The sequence below is a fragment of the Caretta caretta genome, chromosome 4 (genome assembly GCF_965140235.1).
Source record: "Caretta caretta isolate rCarCar2 chromosome 4, rCarCar1.hap1, whole genome shotgun sequence".
Taxonomy (NCBI): domain Eukaryota; kingdom Metazoa; phylum Chordata; order Testudines; family Cheloniidae; genus Caretta; species Caretta caretta.
The window spans coordinates 31,084,295-31,103,122 of record NC_134209.1 but is presented as its reverse complement, the minus strand read 5'-3'; the positions used below and the strand labels follow the sequence as shown (position 1 = coordinate 31,103,122).

The 18,828-nt window shown below is 40.3% G+C and overlaps 1 protein-coding gene across 11 annotated transcripts in view; it reads left to right on the top strand.

Moving 5' to 3' along the window:
- The window catches only part of FAM13A (family with sequence similarity 13 member A), a 198,914-nt gene that overhangs the window by 129,919 nt on the left and 50,167 nt on the right, over positions 1-18,828 (top strand). For 9 of the 11 annotated variants that reach the window (XM_048848645.2, XM_048848643.2, XM_075127514.1 and 6 more), the window contains 2 exons: positions 6,706-6,747; positions 18,040-18,084. In XM_048848645.2, the coding sequence (XP_048704602.2) occupies positions 6,706-6,747; positions 18,040-18,084 (87 nt within the window). Of the gene's footprint in view, positions 1-6,705; positions 6,748-11,822; positions 11,912-18,039; positions 18,085-18,828 lie in introns of those variants that run through there. The other 2 variants (XM_075127516.1, XM_048848647.2) reach the window with 2 other exon arrangements.

The window sequence follows — 18,828 nt, the reverse complement described above, 5'->3', positions numbered from 1 at the left end:
AGTCTATGGCACAGCAGTAGGAAAACATGACCTTGGCTGAATAGTATACTCTACTGATGTCTAGCTCCTTTGTCTCCACTGCAAAACATTGACCTTTCAGTCAAAGTACATTTTGAACTATTCTAATTTAAAACAAATGAAGGATTAAAATCAAGGTCCTTCCCAGTCTCTGTACCTTTGCAGAGCTGCCTTTCTGACAAGGGTGTGATTGTGGAGAGCTCTAGCCAAGTACAGGATTGGCCATTTGGTATCCTGGGCCGTAAGGGTTCTGGGATATCCTGGGGTGAAAAGTTTGTCAGTCCTCAGTACTGGTTACCCTGATCAAAAACTATCAGTCCAAATGGACAAGAATTTAGCTCAAGCTCTGGGAAAGGCTCACCTGTTCTCTTACTTTATCTAACAAGCAATATGAGGAATATTGTTTTAAAAAAATATTCTTCACTGAGAGCATGAACACAGGTCAGCTGCAGGTACAGCCTACCTTTCATGACCATGGGAAAGGGAAATAGCTTCCAGGATAGGTACTCACAGATGCATTGGCTGTGAATGTTTGGCCTTCAACCAGAGGCACAGTGGAACCTTGAGAACTTGCCATATGATGGTGGGAACATCTTTGGGGAGCCAGTGGAGTCCATCCTTACAAAGGCTCAGGAAAGCAATGGCGCAGCTTTGTATTTTATAAGCATTCAGAAGTTTAAATTCAGATTTCCACATTCGTAATAATAGTTGTCCAGTGTGTGCGTGTTGGTCAGTTTTTGTAGAGAAAACAATAACCCTCTTTTGACTTGAACTGAGTCAGAGTTCATGAATACATCCCTTACAGTGTGTTACCTGCATGGCACAATTCCTGCCAGGCTATATTGACTGCTGGCTAAATATAGTGCAAGGGTGTTTTTGTTGTTTGTTTTGGATTATGACAGTGTACCAATAAACAGTTCAAACTTCATGGATGTCATAGCATTAAATATTTTTTTGGTTTGTTCTTTATGGGTAATATGTTTTGTGTGTTTTTCCATAAGAAAAATATTTGCTTCAAGATCAAGTAGCCTATTATGTGTTACACCAGCTAGGGAACATTACTGGCATTCTACCAGTCTTTCAAATCAGATTTTTTTTTTCATCAGCTCAGTAGGAGACAGGAATGCAACATTTCTTTAGCAGCAAGGACAACTAAAGATAAATGCATTGAGATTATTATTATTTATTATTTATTTTAGCAGCAAGGACATGATCAGGATTTAGATGTTGCTGTGGGATGAGCGAGAAACTGCCTACTTTTGAAGGATTGTCTGAAAATGCCATGCACGTCTGTTCAAAATCCTAATTGTGGGAAATCTATCAATGTCTGGAGCATAGTTAACCCCTCTGCTTCCCAGTCAACTGCTTAGCCATGCCAGTGAATGGAAGCTGAACAGACAACTATTAACTTAAATCACTTCTCCTCTCCCCATATATATTCAGTGCCTTGTGGCTATAAATAGTGTGTAACCTTTAACAGGGAGATGGTGGGAGTGGAAAATCATAATTTACAACCAAAAACCCAGTAGTTTTTTATTTTCTTCATGTGTTCTGTAGTTTACAGAAGGACTAGCAGGTTCTAATGGGTGGATAGTCTGCTGAGGACTGTAGAAATCTAGAAGGTACCAGAAATTAACATTAGAATTGCTCACTCATTCTACCACTGTGCAAACAGTTGACTTGGTTTTACAGTGGTAAATGCTAAGTAATCCTTTCTTTCTGAAAAGGTCATTGTCTAATCCGTATTACACAGTGCAGTCCAGTTAAATGTTTACGATTTCTTAAAGACTTCAAGCATTTTGTTCAGGGCCATGTTCTGAAAGGGAGCAGGTGAGGAGTACTTTTTACTGTGTGTCATCAATGATAGATCCCTCAGAACAAGATGTTTCACTGTGCCACTCTGTGATCTTTCTGTCAGGAAACATCTTAAGTGTCGCTGGCAGTAAAGGAGTCTTGTGCAAAATACTTTTCAATCCATTACCATCCTACTGATATGGTGTAACTATTGGAAGATAACCCTTTATGGTTTAAATCACATTGTTTGTTTGTATATCTTGCATCTGATTTTTCAACGCGTTAAAGTAGGTAGAAATTAGTTTAAAAGCTCTTGTGTGAGGCTCCCAATTCTGCTCGTACTACAATTTGTGTGTTTTTGTAAACAAGATGTTACCTTATAGCAGCAGGCTACGAAATGTTGTTTTAAATTAAAAATGGTAATAATTTATATGTGGGAATTTTATTTGGATTTCCAGGGGGCTTGATGATCTAACATCCAGTTTTGGGAATGCTTAGGTTACATGGAACTCGTGGTTCAAATCTGGGCATGGTTTACAGGTCTTCAACCTTCCAGTGCACACTCAATCAAGTAACTAACATGCACTTGTCTGGGGGAGGATGTGCTTTTTGGAATAGATCTTAAAAACTGAGATAACTCGCTCTTTGCGGATATCAAAGCACCATAGCATACTTCGTAAAATTAGGGTAAAACCCAGTGTTCCTGTCCCAAAGTCTTCCCCTCTCCCTGTGATGGTGCTGTGACACGGTATGTTGCCACCATTCATCCCAGAGGTGGCTATCTGTTAGTGCTGGTGGATATAGACAGTTATAAAGCATTTAAAGTTATTATTTAGCCTGTGAAATTTCATAACTCTGTAAGCTAAATGAGATGGTTCTTTTTTCCCCCTCTGACTAATGCTGTCAGTGTAGTTTTTCTTCTGGTTTACTTTGCAAAAACATATAGTGATGAATATATATGTTTGTGTACGTAGAAAACTTGTTTAATGGAACTCATAATGCAATGATTTTACTTGCAATCAAATGAAAATATAACTCAAACAGCAACTTCTTCCGCTAATGCTATCACTTCAACAAACCCATCAAAAAATCTCGAGTGGATATCTATATAAGAAAGTTATTTTGACCTTTTAATGTCATTGTAATGTTTTCTGTGACCTGGGAACTAACTGGGAGCCCTAAGATAGGGAAAGACAATGTGTATGGGTGCGACGAAGTTGATGTCTGTTCTGTACTGAAAGGCATTTGATGTTGTCATACCAAATTACACTGATGTCTGGAAGTTCTGACAGCACTGTGGATTGTTCTGCACTTCGGCTTTATTTTTTTATGTTCTGCATAGGCCATAGGGACTGTATTGGCATTCAGGCTATAAATAAAGCTGTTATGTTATTGAAGTATAATGAGTAAATGATGAAAACTCTGCCTCTGGCCTTATGAATCATAAGAACCTTTTTATTGATTTAATAAAGAATGTGCAACAGATTACAGAGAGACAAATATACACACATAAGGACTACATATGTTGTTGTGATTAGTTTCTTTCGGTTATAGATGCTTGTCTTTGTAGAATGTGTTATGTACACATGCTGTAGTTTGTCTTCTGCAAAGCAATAATAATAATAATTGGCCTTACATGACTCTCTTTAATTCTTCAGAGTACTGTACAAGCAGTAACTACTGCTCTCAGCTCTCCTGGGAGGTGGATGTTGTTCCCACTTTAAACACAAACAGAGATGCTAACTAAGTGACTTGACAGGGCACAGGGGAGCCTGATTACACAGCACCTCTGAAAAGTACATTGTGTGCTCCCCTTTACAGGAACAGCTAAACCAGCCAGTGCAGGAGGTGGGGGAACCATTGCACCTACCCCCGCTTCCCCCTCTCGCTGAGCATAATCTTGCCCAAGCAGTGTAGAACTAATCTTTGGAAATGAACAACAAACTTTCCACGGATGGTTGAATTGTTGGATCAGTTAGAGGAATGGGAATGCTGCAGAGTCATTGTTGTTCCAGACAAAGTAGTCATCCTGGGTTTTGCCAGATCTCGTAATTTCAACAGTAGCCTCCATTCCCTTCTCGGTGGTATTTTATGTTGCCTTAGAATTCTAGACCACTGTGGAACCTAAAAACACAGGTGTTTTCTCAGAGAATGGAGCTGTCATTTCATCATGAAGATTATTTGCCATCTAGTGACACAGATATCTGTCATCTTGTCTAGACATTTCCCTTACTTGCACTCCAACGAGGGATGAAAAGGATAATGCAGAAACATGCCTGTAGTACTCTCTATATGCTGGCTTGATTTCATTCTGTTTTTAAAAAATTATTTATGGATATGTTTGGTGTTCATTATGGTGGGGCTGTAATTGCATTGGCTAGAATCAGTAAATACAGTCCGAGGCAGATTTCGCTTATGAAGCTGTATGTGGCTGGCTCAGGGTCAAGTTCAACTTGTGGATGCTCAGACAGCTTCCGTTTGACTCCATTGGGAGTTGCTGATGTATGTCAGAGTACAGTACTTGGCCCTATTCCAACAAATCCACAGAAACTTTCTTTTCACTTTTATTCTGTTCTTAAAGATATATACCAAGATACTTTTGTAAATGTACGAAATTACAACTGTTTAACATCTCAAACGAGTCATGGAGTTAAGGGTAGGTGTTTCGCTAGTCCTCACTGCTGGCCTAGCTCTGCTCCCATTAAAGCCAGTGGGAGTCTACACTGACTTCAACGAAATCAAACTCAATTGACTCAGTGTAGGCAGAGTTAGGCCAGCCCTGTGTAAATGTAAACATTAGCAGTAATTTTCATATAACAAAATCAGTTTCCCTCTTGATTTATCTGATAAGACCAAAGTCCAAGATTCTGTATCTCTCTCTCAAGAGCTGATGACATCTTAAGTGTCAGGGAGCCAGCTGCAGCAGGATCAGTCTCCTGGCAACTCACTGGGCACAGCTGGCAGGGGCTGCTGGGTTGACTGCACTTCCTCACTGGGCGAGGGGTGTAGCTAAGCTACTACTTGGCCCAGCAGCAGCCAGAACTTGCTTGGCTGCTCAACACATTCCACGCTACAGCTGCACTTGGTTCTGCTTCCTGTTCTTGTGCCCTCTTCAATTCCTACCCTTCTCCATCCTTGACTTCTCTGGCTCACCCTTTGACTGTGGCATTCAGCTTCTGATCCTTGGCTCTGACCTCCAGCTCTGCTTCCCGGCCACACTCCCGGGTGTGTCCCAAGGTCTTTATTCTTGACTCCAGCTCCACGCTAACCTCGAGGCCTGGCCACCCCTTGGCTCTGACCATTGGGCCTGACCACCATGTCCTGGTTGTGATCCTGATATCAAGCTTCTGAAACAATGGAAAGACTGTAGAGAATTCTCTGTTTCCAGTGCACATGAGTTTCTCAAATCTTTTACTATGATTATTTATTATGTTTAAAATAATTTATACAGATCCCCAAATTTACACAGCTCTTTGTGGGCCTGATTCACAGCTCAATGACAACGTTGGAAAGACTTCCACTGATTTCAGTGGGCTTTGGATCATGTCCTATACGTGTGTAGAGTAAGGCAAAGTTTCTTGCCCCAAAGACTTACAATCAAAGTCTCTGTCTACCCGATGCATCTGACCATAACATGCATTTTTGTATGGCTTGATTAGGGAAGTTTGTGTTCTAACGCTGGGTTTGTATGGTGGCTGGGACATGATTACATAACTGTGTTGGAGGAGGGTCTGTGAATAGGAGTTAATAATACCAGAAACAGTCTTTTCCTGCACTGTTCAATCTGCTTTAGAATCTGGAGATCCCATTCCTGAAGTGGGAACACTGAATTGCTGCTCAGTGTCTTGTTTAGGTATGACTGAGAGTGCAACACAGTTCCTTGGCATGAGTCTCTAATCTTTTATTTTATTTTTTTCCATGCTACAAATAGCAAACATGTAGACACCTGTTCCTTGACACAATTCGACTTCCAGCCCTTATCCTACAAACACTTACGTGCTTAACTTTACTGTTGTGAGTAGCCCTATTCGCAGCAGGAAAATTAAGCACATGCGTAAATATAAGTAGGATCAGGGAACTAGAACAAACGGGCCTTTAAACAATACAAAGGCAAATACTGAACAGCGCTTTGGAGAGGAGAATCCTTTAGCGCTAAATTGATTCTAATTGTCAACAGCCCTACAATCAGTGGAGTTGGGCCTGGGCTGAATTTGGCCAGTAATCTCAAATCAGAGACTCAATGGACTCAAGTCAAGGAGGAACTGGTTTTTTTTCATCTGTATTTATTTTAAAAATGGTTGAGTTTTACTCAGGCCTGACTCACGACTGTGCCACTCCAGTTTTATACCAGTGCAACTCAGTTTCATTTAAGTAGAATAAAACCAGCATATTGCAGTGGTGAATCAGGCCTAGAATTTTTCACTCTGTGCACACCTAGTTACTAAATTGGCATCTTAAATGTTTTTAAATAATCTTTCTTGTTGAACAGAAGCTTTTTGGTTTACCTTTACTAGCAGGTTATTCAATTCTGGAACTGCACGAAGCAAAAGGTCCGGTTATTCTGTTGGCAGAATTTCTGAATTGTTGCTATGGGAATTGTCCTTGAAGTGCTGCAGAATTGCAGTGACTCCTGACGGTTCTACAGCAGATCATTCCACATTCATGATCACTGGCAAATTAGTTGGGATTTCATGACTTTGAGGACTACAATTTAAAGTTCCCGTCCATAAGTTATTGTAGAACAAAATACATGCATTGAATATAGTCTCTGGGCCAGACACATGGTGTTTTGTTTTTATCTTGTTTTTGAAAGAGCAAATGTTTTGCTACAAATTAACCTGCTAATATAGAACAGAACTACATACTAACTTTAAAAATGTGTTTTATTTTTAGTTCCCAAGAAGATGAGCGGCCTATGTCACCCTTCTATTTGAGGTATTTACTACTCCTCCTTTTTGTTGGTTTCTCTGTTTGGGAAGGACTTGATATTTTAATATAATGTTGGGGATGATGCCAGATATGTGTGAACAGGCTCTAATTAAGTCTAAGATTGTTGTTTAATGTCATGATCACCGGCCAGTGGGGCAGGTGAATCCTCTGAGATGTACAAAGATTGAAAGCTTGTGGGCGTGGGGTTTGATTTAACATCAGACTGGTCAACTTTTCAGTTAGCGGATGAACTTGATTTTCATGTTGATTACATAATTTTATTACATCATTTCGTTCATTAAATAATACTCGTGCTGTACCAGCTCAATGGTGGCTTTGCCACAAGCCTGAGTAAGAGACAGCACATAGTTGCACTGCCCCAGAAACCGGGTGGAAAGTCAGCAGCCATGCAGTGGCTGCTCTCCCGCTATTGCAGGAAGCCAGTGCAGGAAAATAAGAAAATGCCTTACTTCCAGACATGCCTGTTCAGGGGGGAATTGCCATCTGTCTGGATGAGAGAGAGAGAGGCTTGTGTAGGACTCCTAGATCTTGAAAGGTGTGTTTGGGGGGTGGTTTATTGATTGTCATAGCAGTGGTGATACATTTTGCAGATTGCTAGGTAGCCTAAAATTTCAGCCCATCGCTCTAAGCTGTATCTCTGTCTACCACTCTGAATAATTCCCCTCCCTCTTTGGTGTTTACACTTGGATACTGGTGGACTTTCACTGTATTTCCACCTTCCCCTGTTAGTTGTTGCCTAGAAACTTCACTCCTAGCTCTCTGTCAGAATTACTGATTCCCATGTTTCTCCCTCCCATTTAGATTATTTTTCCTTCCCTTACATTTTTCCACGTGGAATCTCATTTTTGTTATTTTCTGCCCATATTTCTAACCTCGTTAGAGTCCTTTGTTGTTGTCTCTCTATCCCGCCTGGTGTTGCAACTTTACCCATTTTAGCATCATCTGCAAATTTCATTAACGTGCTGTTCATTCCACCTCCCAGATCATTAATGAAGATGTAAACCAAGATCAGACCCTAACATAGATGCCTGTAGTATCCATGCTAGGTAGCTTCCCCACATCTCAATGCATTTTCATGGATCTATTATGCCTTAATGCTGTGTTTTATTTTTACTCTAAAATAGACCATTCCTTGTAGATATTGTTACAACAATAGCTAAAAATAAAAGATCATTGGACAAAAGTTGAAACAGACATACTTCCTTCTGACTAACCCTGAAGGTTGTGGTAGGGGGAGGGAATATAATAAGGACTCTTACTAATTATGTGCCATACTGTTTTCCTTTGAGTCTCCTTTCTGTTAAAAATGAAGTTTATATTCCTTTAAGATCTGATACATGAAAGCATTCCTATTCAGGAAAGCTCTTAAGCCTGTACTTCTTTTTTTTTTTTTTTTAAGGATGGACAAAGCACATGCCCAAGTGCTTTCCTGATTTGGGACCTAGTGAGGGTTGAGACCTCCCTTAGAGCAGAAATCGCCTGGAAAGAAGATCCAGGAAAATATCAGTTGAGCTGGAGTGATCAAGAGAGATTAGGATGCATGGTTTGAGTGGAATTATTGGTGAAGAATCAAGAAGCCTATTAGAGGGAAGGATGGACTCTGTGGGATTAGAGGAACAATATTTCTTAGGAGGAGGAAATTAGAAAGATTCAAGTGGTCTCCTAAGTATAGGTTTGACTTTAATGGGAATGGATGAAGGCGATCTGAAGGAGGGTGACTTCTATGGGAATGGGAGGATGTACTTTGCAAGTTTGAAGAGGAGTAAATGAGAGCCAATAAGCAGTTTGAAAATGAAGAAATGGCAAATAAGAGCAAAGAGGGAGTAGCACACCTTGTGATACAAACCATCATGCCTAGCTTGTTTCTTTGTAACAACACTGAGAAGCAATTACTGGTAAATAAAACCAACATTTCTGATGTGTTGTTTATCACACATCAGAAATGTGTAATTGTTAGGCTGGTTGCCAGGTGGAGGTAATTTGACAGGGGAGCCAGCGCATGCTGGGCAACGGCTGGTGCTTTTTCAGTTCAGAGCTCCTGTGGTGGGTGGCAGATTTTCCCATGTGACTTTAGGGAAGCAAATGACGTGTTGTAATCAACTTTGTTCCGGGGGGGGGGGGGGAGCTCTTTGAATCAGTGCATAAGTCTGTCTGGTCTGCTGGTCCATTTTATTTGTCCTGGTTTGCCGTTAGCCAAGTTTACATAGTCTGCAGCCTTATTCATGTGATATAACAACTGAATAATTTAATGTAAATACATAGGGATATGGGTTGCTAGGAGTGTAGCGGTTTCTGGGTTTGTACTGTAGTACAGTAATTTCATGCAGACAGTTATGTAACATGCTGGGTAGATGTGAACAAGAGCTGTTCATATTCCAAATGCTACGTAATTCTTGGCTTCTGCCAACTAGAAGAACATTCTATCACTTTTGTGAATGTCATGATGTTTTTATTAAACTCAGTTACTTGATTCTGTATTTCATAGTCCATGCCTGGTGAGAACCAACTTTCTTTTCCTTGATCTTACTAAAAAAAAAAAAAAAGAAAGAAACAAAACAACCGAAGGGCAAGAATTAGTACTTAAATGATGTTCCGCTTATTATTTTGAATCAAAACTGTTCGTAACCCACTATTATTAAAATATACTAATTAAAAAAATCCATCTTTTGGGGATTTTATTGGAAACTGGGGGGAGAATACTACTCAAGTAAGTCTGATCAAGATCTAGTTCACTTGCTCAGAGGTGCTGTATTGAATACCTTGCAATATGAATATTGCAATAATAAAAGAAAAGGAAAACCTTACTGGCGATTGTCCTAGAAGTTCATGCTTGAAGGGCATATGTGTTCCAGAATGTCTTATCATCAAAGCCATGTGAACATTAGAACTGAAATTGTTACATAAGAGGGAGTGCTCTGGACTACTTAGCTTATACAACAGGAAAGCAAATGTCAGCTGTGTTAGATAACGTAGTTTCACGTGCAAGTAGCAGCTGGCAAAGTCAATTCCAAGTAAGGGCAGTTGCGCCCAGTCTGGTAAGATGAACTAATAGAAGGTAATAGTGATCTGTGGTGAAGTCTATGTTCTAGAAATTATGTTGTCATACAGACTATTTTTAAAGAAATTTCTCAATGGGTATATCTTGATGTAAACCAAAGGAATGGAAAAAGCAAATAGCCTGATTCATGAGTTACTATTAATGAGCTGCTTTGAGATGCAGGGCTGTCTCACTAATGAGTACCAGAGGCACAGGAACTAGAGGTGCGGGGAGTGCTGCAGCACCCTCAGGTTTTTACGTGGGGTCACTGGCTGTGTGCCCAACCCCCCAGTCTCGGGACTCTGCTCCCAGGATCCGGGCCGGGGCTCTGCAACTGGCCCCGTGCCTGTCCCCAGCCTTTGTCCTCTTACCCCATCCAGGTCCCCCCATCACGGAGACACGGCACTGCTCCCGGTCCCAGCTGTCGTGGGGGGGACGCACGGACAGGGGTGAGGGGCCTGGCTGTCAGCACCCCCCACTATTAAAAAGGTTCCAGCACCACTGATGAACACTGTATTGAAATGATACCATGCCCAACCCAGGTCTTACTGAAGTCTGTGGCAAAACTTGATTGACTTGAAGTCTGGCCCTGCACACACTGCATTCATGCATCAGGTGGTTTTCCCCAGTGTTATCCTTGTGTTTTTCCTTTCAATGCCACCATTCTCTTTCTTTGTGGTAATCCCCCTCCCACTCTTTCTCTCTTTAACATCTGTCCCATGTTACACAAGAGAAATGGTCTTATCAGTGCAGCATTACTGACAAGAGTGTTAGCCTGTAGGGTCTGTATGGGTAAGTCATGCAGTGACATTTACTGTATTTATTCAGATATCAGCCTTTCAGGACAAAATTGAAAATCTGTTTGCAGAGTTATTGGCTGTTACTTAAGGGGCTGATCCGTCAATGTCTTGAGCACCTCCTGAGAGACTCAGAGTCATGTTAGCTAGTCAGAACCCTTTCAGTGTTGGGCCCTTTGAAAAAATGAAACCTTGTTTGGCTGGTGGTTCTGTGCTCCACTGCATGTGCATTAGATGAAAGTGGAAGGGGCGACAGAAGCCTGGAGTATAGATCTCTGCGTTAAGTACGCAGAGATCTATACTCCAGGCTTCTGGAGTTGTTGCTGTACTCCAGTAGAGTTCTAGCCTTAGCCAGGGTACTTGCGTCACTCAGATATCTCTGCTTTGAACAGTAGGTGCCAGTGTCCACCAGTCACAGGAGATTATACCCGAACTAGGGATAAAGGGAGGCATATATAAGAAAAGCAAAGGAGAATTGCTGTTCTCCATGGGATTCATTTTTCCTGGCATTAAGATAACCATGAAAATACAGTATACCACATTACGGTAAGGCTAATTGTGTTGCATTTGAACTTCCAAAAAATGAAAATATTAAGAGAAGGTTGAAATCAAGTCCTTACCATGGTTGGACACAGCTAGGCATTTGCAGCACATCACCATTTTCAGATTTTATACACAAAAAAGAGTCCTCTCCTGCTTTGAAGATTTGTACATCAAATTTCAGCATGAAGCAAATTTTTTATAATGGAATTGTAAATTCGAGACAAAACAAGGTCTGTTACAGACCTTAAACTATAAAGGAGAAAGCACCTAACATTACGATTCTGGATAATAAATAACTTTTAGATAGATTCCAACATCTTCTGATACATTTAAATATTGAAAAGTCCCATTGTTAAACCAGAGGAATTATGTACCAACTAGACTTCGGAATTTTTCTGTTTTTAAAAAGCTGTAGAAACTGTTTTCATTGGCATTTTTCCTCAAGCAGCTTTGCTAGAAGAGTGAACTTGTTTGCCTCTTCTGTAATTTTCCTTTGGTTATCATTTACGTTTTCTTTTTGAACATTTTGCTTCTCTGCATAAAGTAAGTAACCTCCTGTGCAAATGATAGCATTAGTCCCAAGCTCTGAGCTCTCCATAGCCTGAGACCTTGATAATTATAGGTCATTATTGATGGCCAGAAAGCAACACTGTATGCTTTTAAAAATATTTTTAATGTTTTAGATTAAATTTATAGATGTTTTCCATGCTGTTTTAATGCGCCTTCCCTGGGGCAGAAGGGAAAAGCCAGTCCTGTGCAAGATTATAGTACGGTATGTTCTGACTAATTCTAATTACAATGTTTAATATTCGACAGTAATACATTTTGCTCTGCAGTGCCTCTGTTATTGCGTGGGGAGGGAAGGGAGGAGAGGGGAGAAGGTTTTCAGTTCCTGAGTAACTCATATGGCAAGTGCAATAATAGGTAAATGATACACTCTGCACAAGGTGCAGATATTGGGAAGTTTAATTCAAAATCATGACAGGGTATATTCAGTTTAGATTAAAAGACTAAGATTAATTAAAGAGGTAAAGAGTTGTGGTACCCAAACTTTTCTAGTTCTGACCTCTGTGGGAGCCATGACAAATGTGTGGGATCGAGTGCAAAATGAAATCACCCTCATTTGCACATTTTTGGTAGCTTTATTGTAACAAAGAACTATACGTGAAATTCTGGACTATGCCTCTAAGAGTATGTCTACACTGCAGAAGAAATTGTGTTCTTAACTGGTGTTAAAATAGCAGTGAAGGGAGGGAGACTTGGCTTTAAATTCAGGTTAACGGTGTGAGTTAAAACCTAGAAGGCAGGGCACCCTCATGATCATGAGTTAAAAGTGAAGTTGCTGGATCTTCACTGCTATTTTAACCCAAGTTAGTTAACCTGAGTTAAGAACACATCTTTTTTTTTTCAGTGTAGACTTTCTCTAAGAGACACAAACACAGAATTTGTAGACCAAGTGGGGTATGGCGAAGGTGGCTTAAGCTACCTTCGAAATCTCCCAAGTCTTGACCTTCCCTGGGAGCTGGAGAGGACTCTGGCATAATTTAGACAGCCCTCAGGGCCTGTCTAAGTTTTATGGCTGCTTCCTTGGGCTACCCCAAGGGCCACAGCCCTGCCCAGAATCTCCACAGTGTTGTGTGCTGCAGCCCCGCCCCAGCACCCCCCGCTCCTGTCTCCATCCCCCTTTCCCAGCAGCTCCGCTACTCCTGGTCTTGTAATGGGGTTCTCAGAGGACAACCTTATGGCTGTCTTCCGCAGTGCTTACATTGGAGGGGAATCCTCCTCAAGACAGAAACAGGGTTTTTAGGGCCCATTTACACCACTCCAGCTCTTTTACCTCTTGTAAAGGTGCCAGAGCAGAGATGAGAATCTAACCCTATATTTTTACCTTGATGACTTACATGTGAAATCATACTCAAGATCTTTTAAGATTAATTTCCAAAGATATCCAACCAGTAACTAGTTACCTTGAGATGCATGCCTCTCCGTAACATTGCTGTGTTCAGTTTGCCTAAGTCCATGCTACACTGATTGTAATTTCCAGCTTTCAGTTTATTCGTGTCAGAAGTTTATTTGCAATATTTTAAAATAGCATAAATAAACAAGGAGAACAGAGGCAGAAATGATTGAGCAAGTGATGAAGGCTTACTCTTTGCTAACAGATCCTTTGGGTCAGATTCTCCTCTTACGTCAGTTTGACACCACTGGAACTCCATTAATTTCAGTGAAGTTACTTCTGTTTTGCCCTTGTGTACAAGGAAGATCAAGCCCCTTACAATGAACGTGCCCAGCTTTGTAATATTAGGTGAGACTGGAGCTAATTCTGATAAAAACTGGTCTGTTGAACTGTAACAGAAATAAATCAGTCCACTTGCCTAATGGGCCTAAATGGAACAGTATATAACCCCTCTCCCCCCGACCCTCCTATCATTGGAGTTAATAACAATGAGAGCTGGGGTTGCTCAGTACCTGTAAAATTCAGATGCCCATAACTAGGTGCCTAAATATGAATTTGGAGGCCTACCTTTAGGCACCCAGGTTTGAATGTTTTGGCCTTTATGTAGCTGGATATTAACTGGCTTGTCCTGTATTAATGGAGTAGTACTCGAAAAATTTAGCATCTGTTGTCCGAGATGGAGAGGGACCTGGAGGATGTGGCCCTGACAGAGCTGAGGTGTCCATGAGACTTAAGTTGTATTTGCAAGTCTAGGGAGCCAGGTGTAAGCTAACACTGGGGCTCTCTGGTGATTCAGACCCCTCCCCCCCGGGGGAAGAAGTGTGAGGGGGTTGTGGGAGCAGGTCAGTGAGGGGTTGGTGTTTAAAACAAGACTTTTGTCAGGAATTAGTGGCCTAGGCTAGTTCTGAGGGAGCATGAAATCCCAGAACTGGATAACTCTCCAACTATAGCTCAGTGGTTTGAGCATTAACCTGCTAAACCCAGGGTTGTGAGTTCAATCCTTGAGGGGACCATTTAGGGATCTGGGGCAAAAACTGTGGATTGGTCCTGCATTGAGCAGGGGGTTGGACTAGATGACCTCCTGAGGTCCCTTCCAACCCTGATATTCTATGAACTAATGTCAGTGGGGCTTGGGGTGGAGCAGTAGAAGTACATTATAATGTAATGAAAATAATTGACTGTATATATCAATGAGTCAAACGCAGACGGAGAAAATTATTCACCAAGCAGGACATGAGTTCACATTGTTTCACTGATTGATGAACAAAGCTGCTATTTAGAGGCAATTAATTACGCAGTAAGACATGACAAGTAATGTGTTTGGGGCATTCATAGCATGCCTTTGGGTGCCTTGTGAAGCATGAAGCTGAGGACCAAGTGACTTCAGCCACCCAAGAAGTTCAGCAAACCCCTAGGAAATTGTTACCAGAAGTGTTTCTTTGCTCTTAGCTTTTTGAGAATTTCTCATTAAATATCTCCATGTATTTACTGGAAATTAACATAGTCAGAAATACGTTTGTGCCTAACATTCTAAAGCTATTTCATAATTCTGTTGACTCCGTCAAGAGATTTTTTTAAAAAATGGCCTAACTTCCTGGCTAATGTTACAGAATAGAGTAAATAAACCCATTTAGCAGTGCATTTTAATTAAGCTTCAAAATTAAATAGCATGGAAGGCCAATTACTGTGGAATTATAAGAAATTTAGTGTATCTGAAAACTTCTCCTTCAAAATCCCACTATTATTGAGAGACAGGCCCAGTAAAGAGCATTAACATATCACAGGACCAAGAAAAAGTTAAATCCTATTTCTTTTATATGGCCATGCTTACTACATAAAGAGGTAGTTTCTAAAATTTAAAAGGGCTAATGAAGCTTAAATTTTTTTTGAAGTACTTTCTCTTCACCAGGTGGTGGTGGTGTGATGGGGGGTGTGTGTGTGTGTATTTACTTCATGCTCTCTATGTCCATGAAGTAATTTTAAAATCAGTATTGTCTAGCTCTCAGATAGAACCTACAGTCCCTTAGTAGATATTTTAACAGCTACCCCTAAATAGTTGCCATATGTATATGTGTCATCAGAAAATAGAAGGTTTAATGGACTTGAAACTGAATCAGTGTTGATGAAGTCAGGTTTGTTATGGGTTAAAATCACTACTCAATATACGTGAAGGTTATGAAAATGTTTGGAATTTTATACACTGTCTTGCATTTGATTTTTATTTACTTTTTGCCTAGAAGAAGGAACTGCATGCTCTAATAATCCTTTCTCCCCAAGTTTAAATGAAATTACATGATAAAAGGCAAAAAATAGTTTTAGGGAATAATAATCATTCCCTCATAAACCTTCAAAATTCTGCCCAAAGTGTGAAATATCACTAGTAAACAAATGGAATGAAGAGCTCAACACTACAGTCATGAAACAGGAGTTTCCTTTTTTTCCACAACAGTAATTTTGCTGGAATTATATGGTATAAAGTGAAGGAAAATGCTATTTTCTGAGTTTAATCTCCTCTTAAGCGTCCTCTCCTTTTTTAGACCCCATGTCTTTTTAACAGAAAGCTTATTGGGGATGGAGAAGCGAAGAGAGATGAGATAAAGGGCAAGTTAATATGTGTGTGTTAGATTTCTATTATTTATATATAATACATATCAAATATTGATATGAGAAAGTACAGAAATTGGCTGTAAAGTTAAAGTACAACCACACTTGTGGCAGTGATACATTTGTGAGAAATTACATTTATTATGCAACTTTGGCCACTTCATCTGCCTTCTGCCAAGCAACCCATTCTCCGTGGGATTTATTCAAACCTTCCAAGAAAAATATTTAAAATTTCAACTCTTTGAAGTTGCTGAGGGGTCATGGGGAAGAGACTGTAGTGGGTGGGTAGACAGCAGGTGAAATGGTCAAATATGTATGATCAGTAGTATAGCCATGGGATAAATTAAATTAATCAGCTAGATATCACCTACATGTGTGTTGAGGAGAGTCTTCCTCTATATCTGTCTCTTTGTGTGTGTGTGTGTGTGTGTGTGTGTGTGTAAGGATAATATTAAATACAATAAGATGATACAAATGATAAGTGTATTAATCTGAAATATACAACTGTATGTGTATTCTAATGGTATAACATCCATGTATATACATGGAATCGACTGCCAAATACACATGTGCTTTCATGCTATGTGAATCCTTTGAGGAACCGTGTCTGGGTGAACAGTGCAGAGGTGAAGAGTGCACAGGTGAAGCCATAGTTGAAGGGAGTGGCGTGTGTGGGTGCACTGCACTAATTTACACACACCAAGCTGGTTAGTGGGGATGCACTCAATCCCTTGCAGGAACTAAAAGCCTTCTGGCTTATCTACAACATGTGGGCTTGCAGTAGTTCTGTCCTCTAGACCTGTAGAGACGTGTGCTGTTGTGTGACTTTACTAAACTGATTTTTGTGACACTTTTATTTTACCTCCTCCCACCAGTTCAACCTCCTCTCCCTACCACTTGCTACCAGTGACGTGACAATGTGCTTGCCTTCTGAGGAGAGCGAGTGCTCCAGCCTTTTGGCTGGCATCAGGTCTCTGCAGGGAAGCTACAGTAGTTTGGTGGGAGAAATATTAAAGAGAAAGGATAGAAGAAACCTTAGAAACTGTGACTGGTTTAAAGTAATAGAGCAATTGTTGAATCATCAGCAATTAAAGTTTCTGAAAGGATGCACCTTGCATGTATAGATTAAAAACACTAAATTTCTATTAGTGCGGCACAGTAAACCTAGAATTCTTGAGTAAGACTTTCACAAGTCCCTCTTGTAATCTAGCATAGGGTCGTTTTACTTCTGAGTACACCAGCCAACCCTGCTACTGATTCTGTTGCTGGTAAGAGGATAAAGCCAAATGCAATGTTTAAGCTAACTTATTTGGTTTAATTAATATTGTAGGCGGGATGAACAGGAGTGAAATCTCATGTGCCCTCTTATCTTCAAAGTTGAGTCAACACATGGGGAGCAATCTGATGGTACATGGAAAGGGGAGGGAATTTCTTTGGCCTAATCTAATCTGACCCTGCAGTTAGATTGCAGAGCAGTAATGGCCATGTGGGATGGCACGTCACCTTACTTGAAAGTGCTTTGAACAGTGAGTGGTGACAACTAGAATTCTGTTATTTTACCTCTTCCTGAGCCTGGAGTCAGACTTAGAGGCAAACAGAAAGGCGAGAAAATATACTTAAAAACAAATGGTGGCGGGGAGCTAAGAACATGAAAAACAGGGAGTTGGGGCAGGGGAATCTGGGAAGAGGAAATATGTTTTACCTTTTTCCTGATGAGTAGTTTAAAACCTGTTAAATGTTGAGTCACTTTATAGCGTGTATGTTTTGAAATCTTGACTCGAAAGAACAGAGCTCATTTGATTAAACTAAGTGTGATCTACAGCTGCAGAATATTCAAGAGAAGAATCATAATGTGCTATACCTAAAATACCTTCCTTTTGACTGTAGTCTCTTGGTAGTAAATGACAAGCAATCCAATTCTGAGTGTACTAGCCTTGTATAAATGTACATTCTAATAGTGTGAGTCAAAATTCTGTTGAGGGGTCAGATAGCTCAGTGGTTTGAGCGTTGGCCTGCTAAACCCAGGGTTGTGAGTTCAGTCCTTGAGGGGGCCATTTACGGATCTGGGGCAAAAATGGGGATTGGTCCTGCTTTGAGCAGGGGGTTGGACTAGATGACCTCCTGAGGTCCCTTCCAGCCCTGATATTCTATGATTCTAAGCTTGTCATGTGCATATGTAATTCTAGGAGATGAATTCCTGCTGATGAATCATACCTTTAATTAATTTAGTAGATGGTTTAGTGTCTAAGAAAAGGCAATGAGAGAAGAAAAGCCAACATTCTCTTTCAGGTGTTCCACGACAGTACTTTGGTAATTAGATCTTTCTTCCCTTTCCACAGTGCCCATGTATCCCAAGTGAGCAGTAACATTCCTGCTACTGGAGAGTAAGTGTCTCTGTTTATTTTTAAGTTTTTTATTTTTAAGTTTTAAGTTCCATTTGTTGTCTACTTAAGCTTTTAAAAATGTTATTCTCTTATTTTTCTGTAATAGCCTAGTACTGTCCAAAGAAAAGTGCATTGTGTATAGTGATCATAAACCACTTCCTCTCAAATAAGTGCCTGGGTGTCATAGTTCCTTGCTTTTTTCCCCACACCCGTGGGATGTTATGGTTATGTGACCACGGAGATTTCAAGAAGCACAACCTCACTGTGCTATAAAGAGACTCCTTACCTGCCTGACATTCAGGTCCCAAATTTGGGCATATGAATTTATTCTTGCCCATATGTTATATATACACACACACATACACATTTAGCAAAGTTAAAATACACTTTTATGATATTGCTAATTTTTTTGATTTGTTTGATTTTTCTGAGGGTTTACAAACTCAGCTAACATAATAGTTAGCAACAAGTTTATAAACTCTTCAGTGGCCTCTTGGCCCATGTAGAGGTTCACATTCATAGCTAACGCTTTCAAAATTAACCATCAGATTCTCTCAAGAAATCATTTTAACATAAGAACATTTTAGTGCGCTAAATGTTATTGAACATGAATGAATGAAACAAATCTGGAGTTTCTAATCAAGTCTTTTGTGAGCCATGATGTTCCAGAGAACATAAGACACTTCAAAATATCGGGGGAAGTGCGAGAGAAATTCCTTTTTTTTCAAACTGTCATGTATCGGA